The sequence below is a fragment of the Staurois parvus genome, unplaced genomic scaffold (assembly GCF_062004578.1).
Source record: "Staurois parvus isolate SC_StPar_1 unplaced genomic scaffold, SC_StPar_1.0 ptg000730l, whole genome shotgun sequence".
NCBI lineage: Eukaryota > Metazoa > Chordata > Amphibia > Anura > Ranidae > Staurois > Staurois parvus.
The window spans coordinates 855,001-871,519 of NW_028318526.1; the positions used below are offsets into that span (position 1 = coordinate 855,001).

Consider the following 16,519-nt stretch of genomic DNA (forward strand, 5'->3'; position numbering starts at 1 on the left):
ATACCAATATAAAACTTTAACAACTTAAAGAAACCATCATATAAGCCTCATACCTAAATGAGTCAATGCTTAACAATGTCCACAGGTCAGCAATACTTGCTGGTAAAGTACACCTACAGTTAGATGCTAGCCATTGGTGTTTCTTGTTGGGGCCCCCACACTCTGAGCTCTCTATTATGCAAATCTTAACTTGTCCTGGCTGGAGCTTTTCTCCCTTGCAGATATCACAATTGGTCAGCGAGGCCATAAGCCTTAACTACTGGTCAATACAAACGTTCAAGAGCAGGTAGAGCCAAACTCAACCTCAGGAACTGAACTTTGTATAGCAGATTTCCCTTTGCAGCAACCAGGGCACTCTTGTGGATATCCAAATTCAAGGTCAGGTACCTTTTTGTGCCTGATTAGCAGTGTTGTTAGCAGTTGTATAAATTTATTCTCCCTAAAAGAGTACTTCAATTATAGCTGAAAACAAAAATGTAACACCATGAACTGTAATTGGTTTTCTTCTTTTTATCAGCTGGTGGCCCCTTCTTGTGAACAACAGAATGATGCAGGATCACTGGGGAGGAAAGAATCTGTTCCAAGCTTGAGCTCCAAAGTTCTATAAAAAGAGAGGTGTGTTTACATGGTTATTCAATGCAAGAAAACACCCACACAGCAACGTATCTGAGTATCTTGGCTCACCTGAATCCATGGTCCATAGCCAAACATAGGGGGCATGTTAAATGGCATTCTTGAAGGATCCATAAATGGTCCAGGAGGTCCACTAAAGGAACCTTGTTGTGAATTAGGATGCATTGCTTGATGGAAGTCACTAAACATGTTCTCTCTTGGTGCTGAAAAACGATTTCTAAAGAATGGCTGCATTGGTACATTTTGAGGTGGACCATATGTTCTTACAGGGGCAAAATATGGACGTGGGCTACGGTAATGACTGCTTTTATAAGGTTCTATGATAGGTATCTTAGTATTTTCTTTTGAAGAAGATGATACAGTTGTACTCTTTTCTGCCACTAAAACATTTGCTGTAGATAGACTCTTTGTAGGTGCTGGTGCATTTTTTGTAGAGCTATCCTTACAAGGAACTTCTGATTTTAAATTTTTAGGTGGTGGCGAAACTCCTGGTGGGTAGCAGTCTTCAGAAAAGGAGTCTTTCTTGACCTTCTTGACATCGCTTTCTTTTTTTCTGCATAAAATAAAAATATAAAATATAAATTTATCAGCAATGTATTATGCTAGGAATTGTGGTTTCATTGTTCTGTATACAAGCATTGTAGAAACCTTTGTCTGGAAATACTATTCAAGCTCCAATATAGTACAAGAGAAGAAGGTGCTGTAGACTCAACACATTAATTTAAAGAGTGTGCTGTTTACCAAGTGGACTGAAATTGACTACTATTTAAGAGGATGATTAATCCATGGGGGCAGCGTTTGGCTTTTCCTGGTGTACCTGCTGGAATCTTTGGAAGGATACTGTTCCTGCCCTGCTGTTTCTTTACTATTAGGACTAGTTCACACAACAATACCCACATTCAGTTTGTGTTTCCATGAGTTTTTAATGCATTTCAGAGGTTTCTTTTCCCTCCTCCTGTGTTTATGTATGTTCTGGTGCATTTACACAATGAGGAAAAAATGGAAGCTACTGTATTTGTTTTGAAAGCACTGGTACTGAATGAGTGTGAACCAGGATGATTGTAAAACATTGATTTTACTGTGAATAGTTCAGGATGCATTTACAAAAGCACCTAAAAGCATCTGGTGTGGACAAGCCCCATCATTCAATAAACAACCCAGCACCAATTCCCTACTGTGGCTCCATAAACCAGCATGCTTTATTCCACAATTCATCTTCTATGCCACCTTCAGATAAGTAGCTTGCACTACATTAATAACACTGGCAAGCCCTTTTTGCTGGGGACACACAGGAATGAGACTTGAAATAGCTCTTAAAGGCTAAACGGAAATAAAAGTGATTGTGAAGGTTTTTTTCTTTAAAAAAAAAAATAAAATTATATATATATATATATATATATATATATATATATATATATATATATATATATTTATTATACTTACCTGCTTCATGCAATGATTTTGTAGAAAGCAGCCCTGATTCTCCTCTTTTGGGGTCCCCTGCCAGTGCTCCTGGCTCCTCCCACCTTCCAACTGCCCCTATAGCAAGCCAATTGCTATGGGATTCTCATACGGGCTTGATCCTGAGCTGCACATTGACATACACCAGCAATGGGCAAACTACGGCCCGCGGACCTTTTAATCCGGCCCGCGGAGCTAGGCTCCCCTCACAGTCCGCCCTGAAGACTGGTGTAGCATGAAAATCTGTCTCCTATGAGGATCTGTCCCCCTCGACGTATCTGCGCATGTGCCGGAGATCGCCGATCGGCTGCTAATTCCTGAAACTGGCACATGCGCAGATACGTCGAGGGGGACAGATTCTCATAGGAGACAGATTTTCATGCTACACCGGAACAGCGCGGGACACGGCGAGAAGAACGCGCGGAGCAAAGGTAAGTGAATTGACACGGGGGACTTGGGGACTTAATATGGGGAATGAATTACTATAGGGGGGATGATTTACTATATGGGGGATGAATTACTATATGGGGGATGAATTACTATGGGGGATGAATTACTTTATGGGGGATGAATTACTATATGGGGGATGAATTACTATATGGGGGATGAATTACTTTATGGGGGATGAATTACTATATGGGGGATGAATTACTATAGGGGGGATGAATTACTATAGGGGGGATGAATTACTATAGGGGGGATGAATTACTATATGAGGGATGAATTACTATATGGGGGATGAATTACTATAGGGGGGATGAATTACTATATGGGGGATGAATTACTATGGGGGATGAATTACTATATGGGGGATGAATTACTATATGGGGGATGAATTACTATATGGGGGATGAATTACTATGGGGGATGAATTACTATATGGGGGATGAATTACTATATGGGGGATGAATTACTATATGGGGGATTAATTACTATGCTTACTATGGGGGAATATTACTATACTTACTATGGATGACACATACACATCATTCGTCTAGTCTTGGTCTGGCCCCCGGGTCCAATATATGAACCCATTGCGGCCCTCAAGTCAAAAAGTTTGCCCACCCCTGACATACACAGTACAGCTTGTCCTCACCCCCCCCCCCCCCCACTCCATCACTGGATTTGATTGACAGCAGGAGGAGCCAGTGGGTCCCAAGCTCTGACCAAGTCTAGTGCCACTGCTCACAGGCACAACGTTGGATTGAGATCGGTCTAAGAGGTATATAGGGGGGCAGGGGGGAAGATGCATTTAAAAGGTGTTTTACCTTAATGCAGAGAATGCATAAAAAATCTTAACCCTTTACAACCGCTTGAAGCTCTCACAATCCGTGTAGGAAAAACCCCAAAGCGTTGGCAGAGAATACATGAATACATATTTTTCTGTTACATGTAACATGCAAACTGCATTGTATTCCTCAGTGTGCAAAAATGCAGAATATGTTTGTTATAGAATACTGCTTTTTACCCCTCAGGCATTCAGTAGAATTACACTAAATGTGTCTGGTAGTCATTTTCAGTTTTTGTGTAACATTATTATTATTATAATACAGGATTTATATAGCGCCAACAGTTTGCGCAGCACATTACAATATAAGGGAGACAGTACAATTACAATACATTTCAGTACAGAAGGAATAGGAGGGCCGTGCTCGTGGAGCTTACAATCTAAAGGAAGGGGGAGGTGGTACAAAAGGTGATAGCTGCGGGAGATGATCTGATGGAGGTGGCTCAAGTGCAGTCCTTAGGTGGAGGTTGGGTAGGCTTCCCTAAATAAGTTTTCAAAGTTCGCCTAAAGGCAGACAGGGTGGGGCTGACCGGACATACAGCGTTAGGGAATTCTAGAGTATGGGAGAGGCTCTGGAGAGGTCCTGGAGGCGAGCATGGGAGGGGGTGACAAGGGAGCTAAAGAGCAAGATGTCTTGGGAAAAGCAGAGCGAGTGATTTGAACGATATCTGCGGATGAGTTTGGTGATGTAGCTAGAGGCACTGTTGTGGATGGCTTTGTATGTTGTGGTTAGTATTTTGAATTTTATATGTTGGGTTAATGGAAGCCAATAAAGGGATTAGCAGAGAGGGGCAGCAGTCAATGATTGGTTGGTAAGGTGTACGAGTCTAGCAGCAGCATTCATAATAGACTGAAGGGGGGATAGCCTGTGTAACGGTAGACCAGTGAGGAGGGAGTTGCAGTAATCAAGGTGGGATATAACCAAGGCGTGGATAAGTTGTTTTGTGGTATCAATGGTCAGAAAGGAGCGAATTTTGGAAATGTTGCGGGGGTTGAGGCGACAGGATTTAGCCAGTGATGGGATGTGGGACCCAAAAAGAGAGGTCAGAGTCTAGTATTGCACCTAGCACGCTGGAATGAGGGGAAGGACCAATGGTTGTGCTGTGGATCTTAATGGTAAAGTCATGAGTGAGGGATCGGGGGAGGAGGAAATATTACAAGCTCAGTTTTGGAAAGATTGAGTTTAAGGTAGTGGTGTGACATCTATACTGATATGTCGCTTAGTAGATTTGTGATACGTGAGGAGATTTAGGATGTGAGCTGAGATAGATTTGAGTGTCATCAGCATAGAGGTGGTATTAGAAGCCATGGAAGGTTGTCAATTGGTCCAGGGAGGAGGTGAAGAGAGAGAAAAGGAGGGGCCCAAGGACAGAGTCTTGGGGTACCCCAACGGAAAGAGGAAGAGGAGTGGAGGAGTTGTTGTACGCGACCCTAAAAGTGCGCTGAGAAAGGTAAGAGGACAACCAGGATAGAGCAGAGTCACGGAGGCCAATGGAGTGGAGTTTACTGAGGAAGAGCGGGTGGTCAACTGTGTGAAAGGCAGCGGAAAGGTCTATGAGTATGAATATGAAGTAATGGCCATTGGTTTTAGCAGTTAGTAGGTTGTTAGTGAGTTTTAGTAGGGCCGTTTCAGTGGAATGTTGTGGGCAGAAGCCAGACTGTAGAGGATTGAAAAGGTTGTTATCAGTGAGGTAGCAGTTCATATGTTTGTAAACAAGGTACTCGAGAAGCTTGGAGGCAAACGGGAGCAGGGAGATGGGTCTTAAGTTATTCTAACAGGTGGGGTCCAGCAAGGGTTTTTTTAAGTACGGGGGTAACCAGTGCACGTTTGAGCAGGGAGGGAAAGCTACCCGTGGAGAGTGAGAAGTTGAAGACGCGGGTTAGAGAGTTTAGGATAGAGTAGGATGGAGGCGGCAATAATCGTGAGAGGACAGGGTCTAGGGGACAGGTGATGAAGTGAGCCTTGGAAAGGAGTTCGGTAACTTCGTTGGTGGTAATATATGTAATCCTTAACAATTTCTCTTATTTGCACTTTGAATCAAGAAAATATACTACTAAAAGTGTTTTGTTATATCTGTTTTATAAATACAAAATAAAAAAAAAAAAAAAACTGACGATGATGCTAGAAATATAGTGAGCTTCCTGTGCTCCCTGTTATCAGTTAAAAGAAGTAGGGTTTTTTTTTGCCCAGTCATACTTACCATACTTCCCCCGCCGGCTCTAAGGGTGAGAACTCAGCGATCACATGATCGCTGAGTTCTCACAGCCGCTCTGAGCAGAGAGCGGTGACTGACAGTCACCGCTCTCTGCTCAGAGCGGCTGTGAGAACTCAGCGATCATGTGATCGCTGATCTCTCACCCTTAGAGCTTGTCTACTCTGCCCCCCCAGCGCTCACTGGAGTGCTGGGCTGTGAATAAGGGGGGAGCGGCTGACTCAGGCTCTCAGCGGATCGCTGAGAGGCTGAGTCAAGTGCCCCTCTAGACTCCAGGGTGGATCCCGATTTTGAAGTCAAGATCTTTCCCCAGCCTAAACTGGCTGAGTGACGTCAGCCGACAGCGGGCTGAAGCCCGCTGTCAGCTGAAAGCCGGTCAAAGGAGTGTGATCCACAGAAGTACAGCCAAAAGAGCTTTAGCTATACTCCTTTAACATTGCTCTTAGCTCTTTGTGAACTGCAGAACACTTCCCCCTATTTTATGGAGTTCAGGAGAGGGGGAGGTGTCTATAGCCCTAAAACGCTTCCTGTCCTAGAGCGACAATGTTGCTCCCCATGACTAAAATTATATAGATCAGGAAGATATAGAAATTCTAATCTTTTGGCACCACAAGCAGTCCTCATTTGAAAGAAGAGAGAAATAACTGGTGTAAACAAAAGAAAGACCGGGAGAAAGAAAAGATGGAAAAGACACAAACAACTTATTCCAGCATCAGGTACCATTTAACGGACAACTTGCTAGTTCTTCTGTAAATAGGTAACTTTCACTTCTAAGTACTGTGTAGCATACATGTGTTTATAATTGCGGAGAGGGTGATGTGATCACCAGCAGACCCAATTGCTGACTTTGCTGTTATTGAGTTCAGGATGGCGTCATCCACCATTTCTTTCACTAAGCAAATTAGTTTGAGCTGTTTAGATGAGGCCTGGTCATATACAGTACGTTTTTACAACTGTGGAGAGGAACACAAAACAAAAAACATTATTTAGTGAAGGCACTCACCCATCATCATCTTTTCTCTTCAGATATGTTTGATTTTCATTGTAGGCATTCACCCAGCTACAGAATAAACATAAAACAATCATAAAGAAGCACCAAGCAAAATCTAGCAAAAGTAGCAGAGTGATGTTATGCACACAGCTGACACTTTAACTGGCAAAAGTAATGAGACATATTGGCTTCCTTCAGTAAAAGTATTACTGTAAACATATTTTGACATGCATCCTATTTTTATACTGAGATTAAGCAACACCAAACGTTATTTTCTATCACATTATATTTCTCCCTCTGCCTTTTGGCAATTTACGCAGTATGGTCTCATGCAGATTTTACAGCAACCCCTGAGGGCCTGTGTCGATGGACTTTAGTTCGCTTTAGAACGGCTTCTCTTCCTATACAAATCTATGAGAATACAAAAAAAAAGCTGAAGCAGGTCAACTGCACCTGCTATGAATTCTGAATGATCTCAGCAGTGTTCAAACAGATGTCAAAAGCAGGCTGCATTCGCCCATCAAACAGCCCGTCCTTACAGTTGTTTAAGTGTAAGGACAGCTAAAATGTCTTTTTGCTTCGGATGGAGTAGAGAAGGATTAAAACCTTTTTTTTTGCTGTCTGTATTCTGTTGGGGAGGTTTCCCCTTACTTTCTGTCCTGGAGACATAACAGGAAATTAGAAGAAATCTTCCAAAGTAAGGGGGGAATTCCCCTTTTAAACCGTTGGCACCAGAACAGGTGTCCCTATTGAATGGTTTCCGCACAGCTCTTGTTCTAGTGACAAATGCTGGATTTCCCCTTACTTACTGCCCTGGTCACAATGGTCACCAAGATAAAAAGAGGTGTCAAACATCAATCGAGCCAAAAGACGACAGAGGCAGCACTAACATCTTGACAAGGGCCTAACCCTAAAATGTTTTACCGTTTCACAAATTTTACAGTACACAAATGCTGAAATACAGGCTACTATTGCTATATTGTTTCTGAATATGCCAAATGTCTTGCTATTATGGTAATCTCTTAAAACAAATGCTCAGAGTCACTGAACCAAACAACCATACAGCAGGTGAAATCATAACTTCTCCATACTTGTTTCATGTCAGTGCCTGAAAGTAATGATGCCTTCAAATCAGCATGACAGCCAGGAAAGTGCCATTTTTCACTTCTTAGCTCCTATATTTTTGGCATCGAAGTTCTGGTAGACCCAGGTTGTGTATCACAGGCACTTCTAATACTACAAGCCATCATAACTCTTGTCACACTATCAAAGAGCAACTGTGCTAGAGGTGTAAAGGTCACCATACAATATACACTCTGATTGTACAATCTCCTTTAGAGCTACCTTCAACCATTTTTGGGTCCCTGGGTCCTAGTGCCACATTATTGCTAGTCATGCAACAAGTTTTAATCAACTATGGCATATCTTACACGCACGTCACTGCTATCATAATGGACATGGGCTGCAAGTGTAAGAGCCGCTTCACATATATGCGAATTGGATGATTTTAAACCACATCAAATTTGCTTGACGTAAAATAACATTAGTTTCTGTTGTGCCTTTTCATATATATGCGGTGCAACTGAAATGCAGATTCAGTGCGAATTGAAAGAGTCCTTTCAGTTTTCTGAGCAATGCGGTCCAGCTTAGGTGCAAATTCAGGCTCATTGACTTCCATGGGAATGCTACTTAATTGCACGTCATCAGTCATGAACAGGATAAAATCCTGACCTGATCCCGATCTAAACTTAAGCTGAACTGCAGAACAACTACTTTGTCAATTAGCTGTGAAAACAGAGCTTTAATTCGCACCACACATGTATGAATCCAAAATTATTCTACACCTACTACACTCCTAGGTCTGTCTCTGATATGCCTGTAGCTGCTTCTGGACATAGAGTTGAAGATGATCAGGAATGTAACCTATCAGTGTTTGATTTTGTATCCGAGATGTTCAGTCTGCTGCCTAGTCCTAAAGATACTATTTTCTTTCCTAGTGACATGGTGCATATACATCTGATAAGGAGCAACCAGTGTCTGAGTTCTCTAAGATTACCAGTCTGGGCTACCTCTGAAGTCCCCAAACTGTCAAAACCTTCCTAGTTCACTCTCTACTGCCATCTGTTTTGTATGGTGACTGAAATAAGTGTGTGTGTGTGGGGGGGGGGTTGTTTTTGGATTTTCCCCTACTTATATTAAAATATGTGCTATCTTGTCTGTCCCTATAAGTAGCTAGTATATCTAAGCTCTGACAATATTAATGGTAGTAATATATTACAATATTAGCTATAATAATAAACACAAAGCTCAAAGAAGCAAAGGTCTTATTTATTTACAAAGAATGTAAAACACTAACAGAGAAATCTAAACAAATATTACACAGCATATAGTAATAAAACAGCAAAGGTGGTACGTTACGTAAGTTCATTCTCAAAGTTGAATATCCTTTGTCTGGGATCTGGGTAGCTGACCCTTGCGTTTAAAACACTCACAGACACCATCCAAAAAAACACTCTCGACCAGCCCGATGTAGTCCTCCATCCAAGGAGCGGCAATCCATAACTTATAAGGAGCTGTCCTCCCTAATCACTAGGAAGTACAGTATTACTGCAGCCATCCTCCCGGAAGTATGTCATTGTCTACACCAGGGGGCACTGCTTTTGCCAAAAATGCTTTGACCTAGGTCAGGGGTCTGCAACCTTTAAGACATAAAGAGCCACTTGGACCCGTTTCCGAGAGGGAAAAAAAGACTGGGAGCCGCAAAACCATTGCAACATTTAAAACAAATCCGACACTGCATATATTGCAAAAAGCGCTCTGGTCATGAAGGGGGTTTAAGGGCCCAGTAAGCAAAGGGTTAATCAGGGCCACAGTGTATCGTCATAATCACAATCATAGCCTTAGGTCAGTGGTGGGCAACCTTTTTTTTCAACTGAGCCAAATCTCGCCAAAACCACGATTGAAATTTATTTTGAGAGCCACATTTTTAAAACTGAAAATACATCCCCCATATAGTAATTCATCCCCCATAGTAATTCATCCCCCATATAGTAATTCATCCCCATAGTAATTCATCCCCATAGTAATTCATCCCCATAGTAATTCATCCCCATAGTAATTCATCCCCCCTATAGTAATTCATCCCCCCTATAGTAATTCATCCCCCCTATAGTAATTCATCCCCCATAGTAATTCATCCCCCATAGTAATTCATCCCCCATAGTAATTCATCCCCCATATAGTAATTCATCCCCCATATAGTAATTCATCCCCCATATAGTAATTCATCCCCCATATAGTAATTCATCCCCCATATAGTAATTCATCCCCCATATAGTAATTCATCCCCCATATAGTAATTCATCCCCCATAGTAATTCATCCCCCATAGTAATTCATCCCCCATAGTAATTCATCCCCCATATAGTAATTCATCCCCCATAGTAATTCATCCCCCATAGTAATTCATCCCCCATAGTAATTCATCCCCCATATAGTAATTCATCCCCCATATAGTAATTCATCCCCCATAGTAATTCATCCCCCATAGTAATTCATCCCCCATATAGTAATTCATCCCCCATATAGTAATTCATCCCCCATATAGTAATTCATCCCCCACAGTAATTCATCCCCCCTATAGTAATTCATCCCCCATATTAAGTCCCCAAGTCCCCCCTGTGTCAATTCACTTACCTTTGCTCCGCGCGTTCCTCTCGCCTTGTTCCCGCGCCGTTCCGGTGTAGCATGAAAAATTGTCTCCTATGAGGATCTGTCCCCCTCGACGTATCTGCGCATGTGCCAGTTTCAGGCATTAGCAGCCGATCGGCGATCTCCGGCACATGCGCAGATACGTCGAGGGGTACAGATCCTCATAGGAGACAGATTTTCATGCTACACCGGTCTTCAGGGCGGACTGTGAGAGGAGCCTAGCTCCGCGGGCCGGATTAAAATGTCCGCCGGGCCGTAGTTTGCCCATTGTTGCCCTATTGCCTGTCACCTGGTGGGCAGTGTGCTCCGGAGCCGCAGCCAAGGTGAAAAAGAGCTGCATGCGGCTCTGGAGCCGCGGGTTGCCAACACCCGACCTAGGTCAACATTCCAGTCCACATCCAGTTTCTTTCTTCTGCCTAGAAGCCATGTAATCTGTCATTTTAATCTTCATGTCACCAAAGAATCTGGACTGAGGCTTTCTTACCTCCATGCCCCACCACTAGGGGGTATGTGTGAACTACCAGGACAAGGATTTTGGTATGCAATCCTTTGTTACACACACCCTGTTGTAAATTCTTGTTTTACTGACACTCCAAGATGACATCCAACAGGCCAAATGGTTCTTTGTTAACCAGGTAGTAAGAAACCATAAATGTCTGATATAAAAAAATGTTGCCTTCCAACAGTGACTGATCTACATCTGAGTGGCTATTTTCACCTACCAAGCATTTTGCCGAGCATTCCGATTGTGGATTTTTTGCTTGAACAAAACACTGCTCTCAATGAGGACATCCCAATGTTTAAGGACACAGTAGACAAGAGAATGGAAACCATGCCCTTGTTCTCCCAACAGCCCCTGCTAGGCAACCCGTCACTGGTGTCATTTCCTTTTGCCAAATCCTGGGGGAATAGTCCAAGGATATACCTAAAGCAGCTTTCTCCACTGACCCTTCCATTTGGCCTGTCCACTGCGCCTTGAGTGTTCACCACTCAAGCTTTGCTGTGCTCAAGGGTCATTCCTATTGTGGGATATCTAGACTTGTTATGGAGGGAACAGTCTGGTCAGTCACTGACGGCCAATGTCCAAAGGACTGTTCAACAGTTCAGTAGCATCCTGAAGCTTCAGAAATCAGTGCTGGAGCCTGGAACCCACTCATCACTGGAGAATTTAGGACTTCTAGAAAATACTCTAGTATCCTGAACTTTGGCTTTCATGTTCAGAAGCTCATGTTCAGAGTTCAAAACTCTTTTCTTTATTTGCATAAAAGAGTCCTGGGCTTGACAGTCACCTCCTTCTAGCTAGTCCTGTGTGGCCAATTCTACTCCAGATTGTTGCAACGCAACATCCTGGCTGTGTGGGACAAGAAGGTACAGTTCCTGGATTTATCAATTTGCCCGACATCCAGGGCCAGGTTATCTCTGGCTTGATGGCTCACAAATGCAGCCCCGGACTTGAAGAAAAGTCCTTTCTTCTATTGGTCTGGAAGATTCTCAAGATGGATGCCAGACTGTCACACAGGAAAGGGGTCCTGGACAGTGAAGGGGACTTGGTCGTCATTGGAAGTCTGTCAATCTCTTCAATGCAGGACTTCTCGACTGCAAAATGATCCATTCTGGATTCCCTCAGACAATGTCACAACAGTGGCAGACATCCATCAGGGAGGAACCAGAAGTCTTGTGGTTGAAAGAGAAACCAAGCTGATTCTGTCTTGGGCAGAACCTCAGATTCCAGCCCTGTCTGAGAGGCGTCTTGACTTTCCAGGTCTGGCTGAACATTTAGCGTTGAGTACTATCAAAGGCCAGAATCTTGGCTGCTGTGTTTTTTTTCAAAGACTGTTTGACTCTCATTCCTTGGTAAAGGTCTATGTACAGGTGATTGCTCATATAACTTCATCTGTATATCCACCGATGACTTCATGGAATCTCAATTTGGTTCTATCAGCTCTTGAAAAACTCCCCTTTGAACTTATCAGACATTCTCCTGTCCACACTCACCCACAAGGTTACATTCATTGCTGCTATCACCTATGTGAAGCCAGTTTCTGAGTTGGAGACCCTCTCTTGTAGAGCACCATTTCCTTCCATTGTTTGGACATGGTACAAGCTGAGTTTCTCTCTCAACTACCTATTCTTTCTGGATGACCAACTTCCTTTTCCTGAGGGTCCCTGTAAGGGACAACCTTCCTACTATTCCACCATTTTTAGGTGGCTCCAGCAACTCTTTATTAAGGATAAGGTTCCACCCATCCCCAGTTAAGGCGCACTCTACTAGATCCACAAGTGTCTGCTGGGCCTTTCAGCATTAGGCTGTTTCCCAGATTTGCAAGACTGCCATCTGGTCTTCCATTCACATGTTCTCTGAGGTTTACCAGATGGTTGTTTGGGGGTTATCTGATGCCAGCTTTGGACACAAGGACCTTCGCATGGCTCCTTGAGATGCAAACTGCCCCCAATTTGACAATGTAGTTTTGTGGGCTTGTAGCATTGTTTGTTGTGTGGCCTGACCCTAAGTTGAACTGCTTACGGACATCCCATATATTTAAGAATCCTTCTGACTCTATGTACCTTAATGAATGATTAAGAACACAACATTTTGACTTGTTGTAAAATCATTTTCTTGAACTTCATTAAGTAACATAGGCCCCACCCCCCCGCTTTGAGATCAAACCTTTACTGCTTTTGCACAAACGTTGGATGGGTTATACTGTCTGATTAACAGCTTTGTGTGCCTGCATTAGTTTGCCAATTCTCCTGAAAGTGGTAACCTATACATCTCAGAATTCCTCTGACTCTCCCTTAATAAACTCCAAGAAAGGGATTTTACTTTAAATACTTTGTTTTGCGAATAATTTCCAGGAATCAGAGATTAAGGATGCTGGATAGTCAATTGCATCCACATTAGTGAAGCTACTTCATCTAATAGGGTATGCTATCACTATGACAACCAATTTGTTTCCTGTGAGATATGAACATATACATTGTATTGCCAAAAGTACTGGGACACCTACACACACACACCTACACACACACACACACACACACACACACACCTACACCTACACACACACACACACACACACACACACACACACACACACACACACACACACACACACACACACACACCCCTTTAATGGCATCTCAGTCTTAGTCCGTAGGGTTCAATATTGAGTTTGTCCACCCTTTGCAGCTATAACAGCTTCAACTCTTCTGGGAAGGCTGTCCACAAGGTTTAGGAGTATGTCTACGGGAATGTTTGACTATTCTTACAGAAGCGTATTTGTGAGGTCAGGCACTGATGTCAGATGAGAAGGCCTGGCTCGCAGTCTCTGCTCTAATTCATCCCAAAGGCGTTCTATCGGGTTGAGGTCAGGACTTTGTGCAGGCCAGTCCAGTTCCTCCTCCCCAAACTTGCTCATCCATGTTTTTTTGGACCTTGGTTTGTGCACTGGTGCGCAGTCATGTTGGAACAGGAAGGGACCATCAGCAAACTGATCCTACAAAGTTGGGAGCATGAAATTGTCCGAAATGTCTTGGTATGCTGAGGCCTTAAGAGTTCCGTGCACTGGAACTAAGGGGCGAAGCCCAACCCCTGAAATACTACCTAACCATCATTCCCCCTCTACCAAACTTTGCACAATGTAGTCAGGCAAGTACTGTTCTCCTGGCAACCACCAAACCCAGACACGACCATTGGATTGCCAGACAGAGAAGCATGATTCGTCACTCCAGAGAACATGTTTCCAGTGATTTACACCACTGTATCCGATGCTTTGCATTGTACTTGGTGAAGTAAGGCTTGGATACAGCTGCTTGGCCATGGAAACCCATGTGGCCATGGAAGTAATTGGAACACCTGAATCCAAAGATTTGGAGGGGTGTCCCAATACTTTTGGCAATATAGTGTATCGTGGGTGCCCAAACATACAGTTATTGTAAAAGTGACTTTAGAATTATTTAACAGATATTAGATTAGCCACAGTTTAAAACACAATTGCCAAATGCTGATGCTAGGCATCTGAATGTGCTCTTGTACGAACACATACAGATAAAGGCAGACTGGGCTAACCAGGAAAGGATATTTTACCTTGCTAGACTACTGCCAAAGTCTTCTAGAAATTCAAGTCGTTTTTGAGATAGGATCTTCTTTGAATCATCAGACAGTTTACTTTTCAAAGCTTGTTCCACACAGACCAGAGGAGCATCTTCAGTGTCATCTCTGGACATCTCAACCTCCAGCATACACATATGTAAATGGAGATTATCCTAGGCGAGATATATATATATATATATTTAAGGTAAAGAACATGCTAATTAAAATCCCAATACACCAAATGGTTTGATACTGTGTCTCTCATGGTAAAACATAGTGAAAAAATACTAATAAGGAATATGACTGCAAAAAAATGCAAAACAAAATAGCTTGGGCGATCTAACAAAACTTTTCTAATTTTAAGAAACAAATAAGCAACAAAAATACGTATATTTTTCTTGCCAATTTTATATGGCATGGGCCATTTAAATATTTTTTCCTTTAGGAGGAACTTGTCAGGACACAATAGGGCAGCTGCCAAAGCAAAGTTGTTTTTGATGGCGCACACTGCAGGAATGTAATTTTTAATCCTTCCTTTAACTACTTGAGTTGCTGACCTAGAAGACAGATACACAGAAAATCAAACACAGTACTTGTTACATAGTTGCATAAGTAATCTGGCTGAAAAAAACACTAGTCCATTCAGTTCAACTAAAATAACACTTAAAAAAAAAAAAAAAACCCACAAATGCAAAACCTTCATGTATGCTATCCTATACCCACAGTTGATCCAGAGGCAGACAAAAAATAAATAAATAAATAATGCCAATAAAGCATGATCCAATTTGTTCCAGCAGGGGAAAAAAAATTGTTTCTGATCCCCCAAGAGGCAATCAGATATTCCCAGGATCAACTTTACCTATAAATATTAGTACCCAGTTATTATGTGCATTTAGGAAAGCATCCAGGCCTTTTTTAAAGTAATCTACAGAGCTGGCTAGAACCAGCTCTTGAGGGAGTCTATTTTAAAGTCTATATAAAGAAGGAGAAATCAAGATAAAAATTTGTATGTGCATTCAGACACATTCCCTTTAAAGCTACCCATACATGAGCAGACCTAAATGCCCAAGACTTAATCTCTTTGGCAAGCACAGCCTGATCTGTTATAAATGTAATCGACAATGATTAGCAGATCTTACAGATTTGCTGTCTTTATGGCTGAAGACAAGTTCATAAACAAGAATACAATAACAGAAGTTGAATACTGAAGCTACATAGCAGAGTACAAACCAAACATCTACTTTTAATAGTTTAATCATTCTCACCGGATCCCTCTTAAGGGCTTCACCAAGTACAACTTTTGCCTTGTGAGGATCTCTCTGGAGCTTTAGAATAAGCCGTGAGAGCTTCACAGTGTAAAATCCTGCTAACTTTGTGGTTGCACTGATCTGCACAGCCTCCTTTAACAATTTTTCGGCCTCCTGTATATTTCCATTTCGCCGTTCCAGACCAACACGCCTCAGACGTACAATGGCTAAACCAGGTATTCTTTTTTCCAGGTGACACAAAATGGCACGGGCAGAGTCCAAACATCCTGGAAGAAAAATAACCATCACAACAAAGAATCTATTATGCACATGTAAAAAATAAAAAAAAATTATAGCCAATAATGGAGACCTTCGAAGGGCAGAACCTCTTATGTTTACAAGCAATTTTTGGGTTTTTTTTCTTCAGGCCCAAAATGTGTTATACTTCAAGACTGAAGCTTGTGAATAGAAGACTAGAGATGCAAAACACTGGCTAAACAAATGATATGGCACAACATGCATAAAACAGAAAATAGTAACTTACCATGCTTCTCCTCAAATGCAGCCCATTGAAGATGTATACCATATTTCATTGGTAAATGGATACGACAGGCTCTCTCATATATAGAACGGGCAGCCTTCACTGAGTAGCCCTCCATATATTTTGCATACTGCATAGAAATATTCTTCATTAGTTCAATTCTCACAGTCCCTGATATTTAGGTTAAATATCTTTTTATTTAAAGTTTTAAATTTTCAGAACAAAAGCATGAAGTAACATTTGAAAATAATAAACAGAAGTCCCTGATATTTAAAGGGGACCTAGCACTAAAATACAAGATTCATTTATTATATTAGGCCTCCTACAACTTAAATTGCTGCA

General features: G+C 42.2%; 1 protein-coding gene across 2 annotated transcripts in view; it reads right to left on the reverse strand.

The window, feature by feature from the left end:
* LOC149445306 (pre-mRNA-processing factor 39-like) overlaps positions 1-16,519 on the reverse strand; it is a 68,396-nt gene that overhangs the window by 107 nt on the left and 51,770 nt on the right. For both annotated transcript variants that reach the window (XM_089653970.1, XM_089653971.1), the window contains 6 exons: positions 16,181-16,307; positions 15,655-15,923; positions 14,384-14,562; positions 6,599-6,655; positions 685-1,186; positions 1-601 (listed from right to left, as the gene is read on the reverse strand). The exon at positions 1-601 is cut by the window's left edge and continues 107 nt beyond it. In XM_089653970.1, the coding sequence (XP_089510096.1) occupies positions 557-601; positions 685-1,186; positions 6,599-6,655; positions 14,384-14,562; positions 15,655-15,923; positions 16,181-16,307 (1,179 nt within the window). In that variant the 3' untranslated portion in view covers positions 1-556. The remainder of the gene's footprint in view (positions 602-684; positions 1,187-6,598; positions 6,656-14,383; positions 14,563-15,654; positions 15,924-16,180; positions 16,308-16,519) is intronic.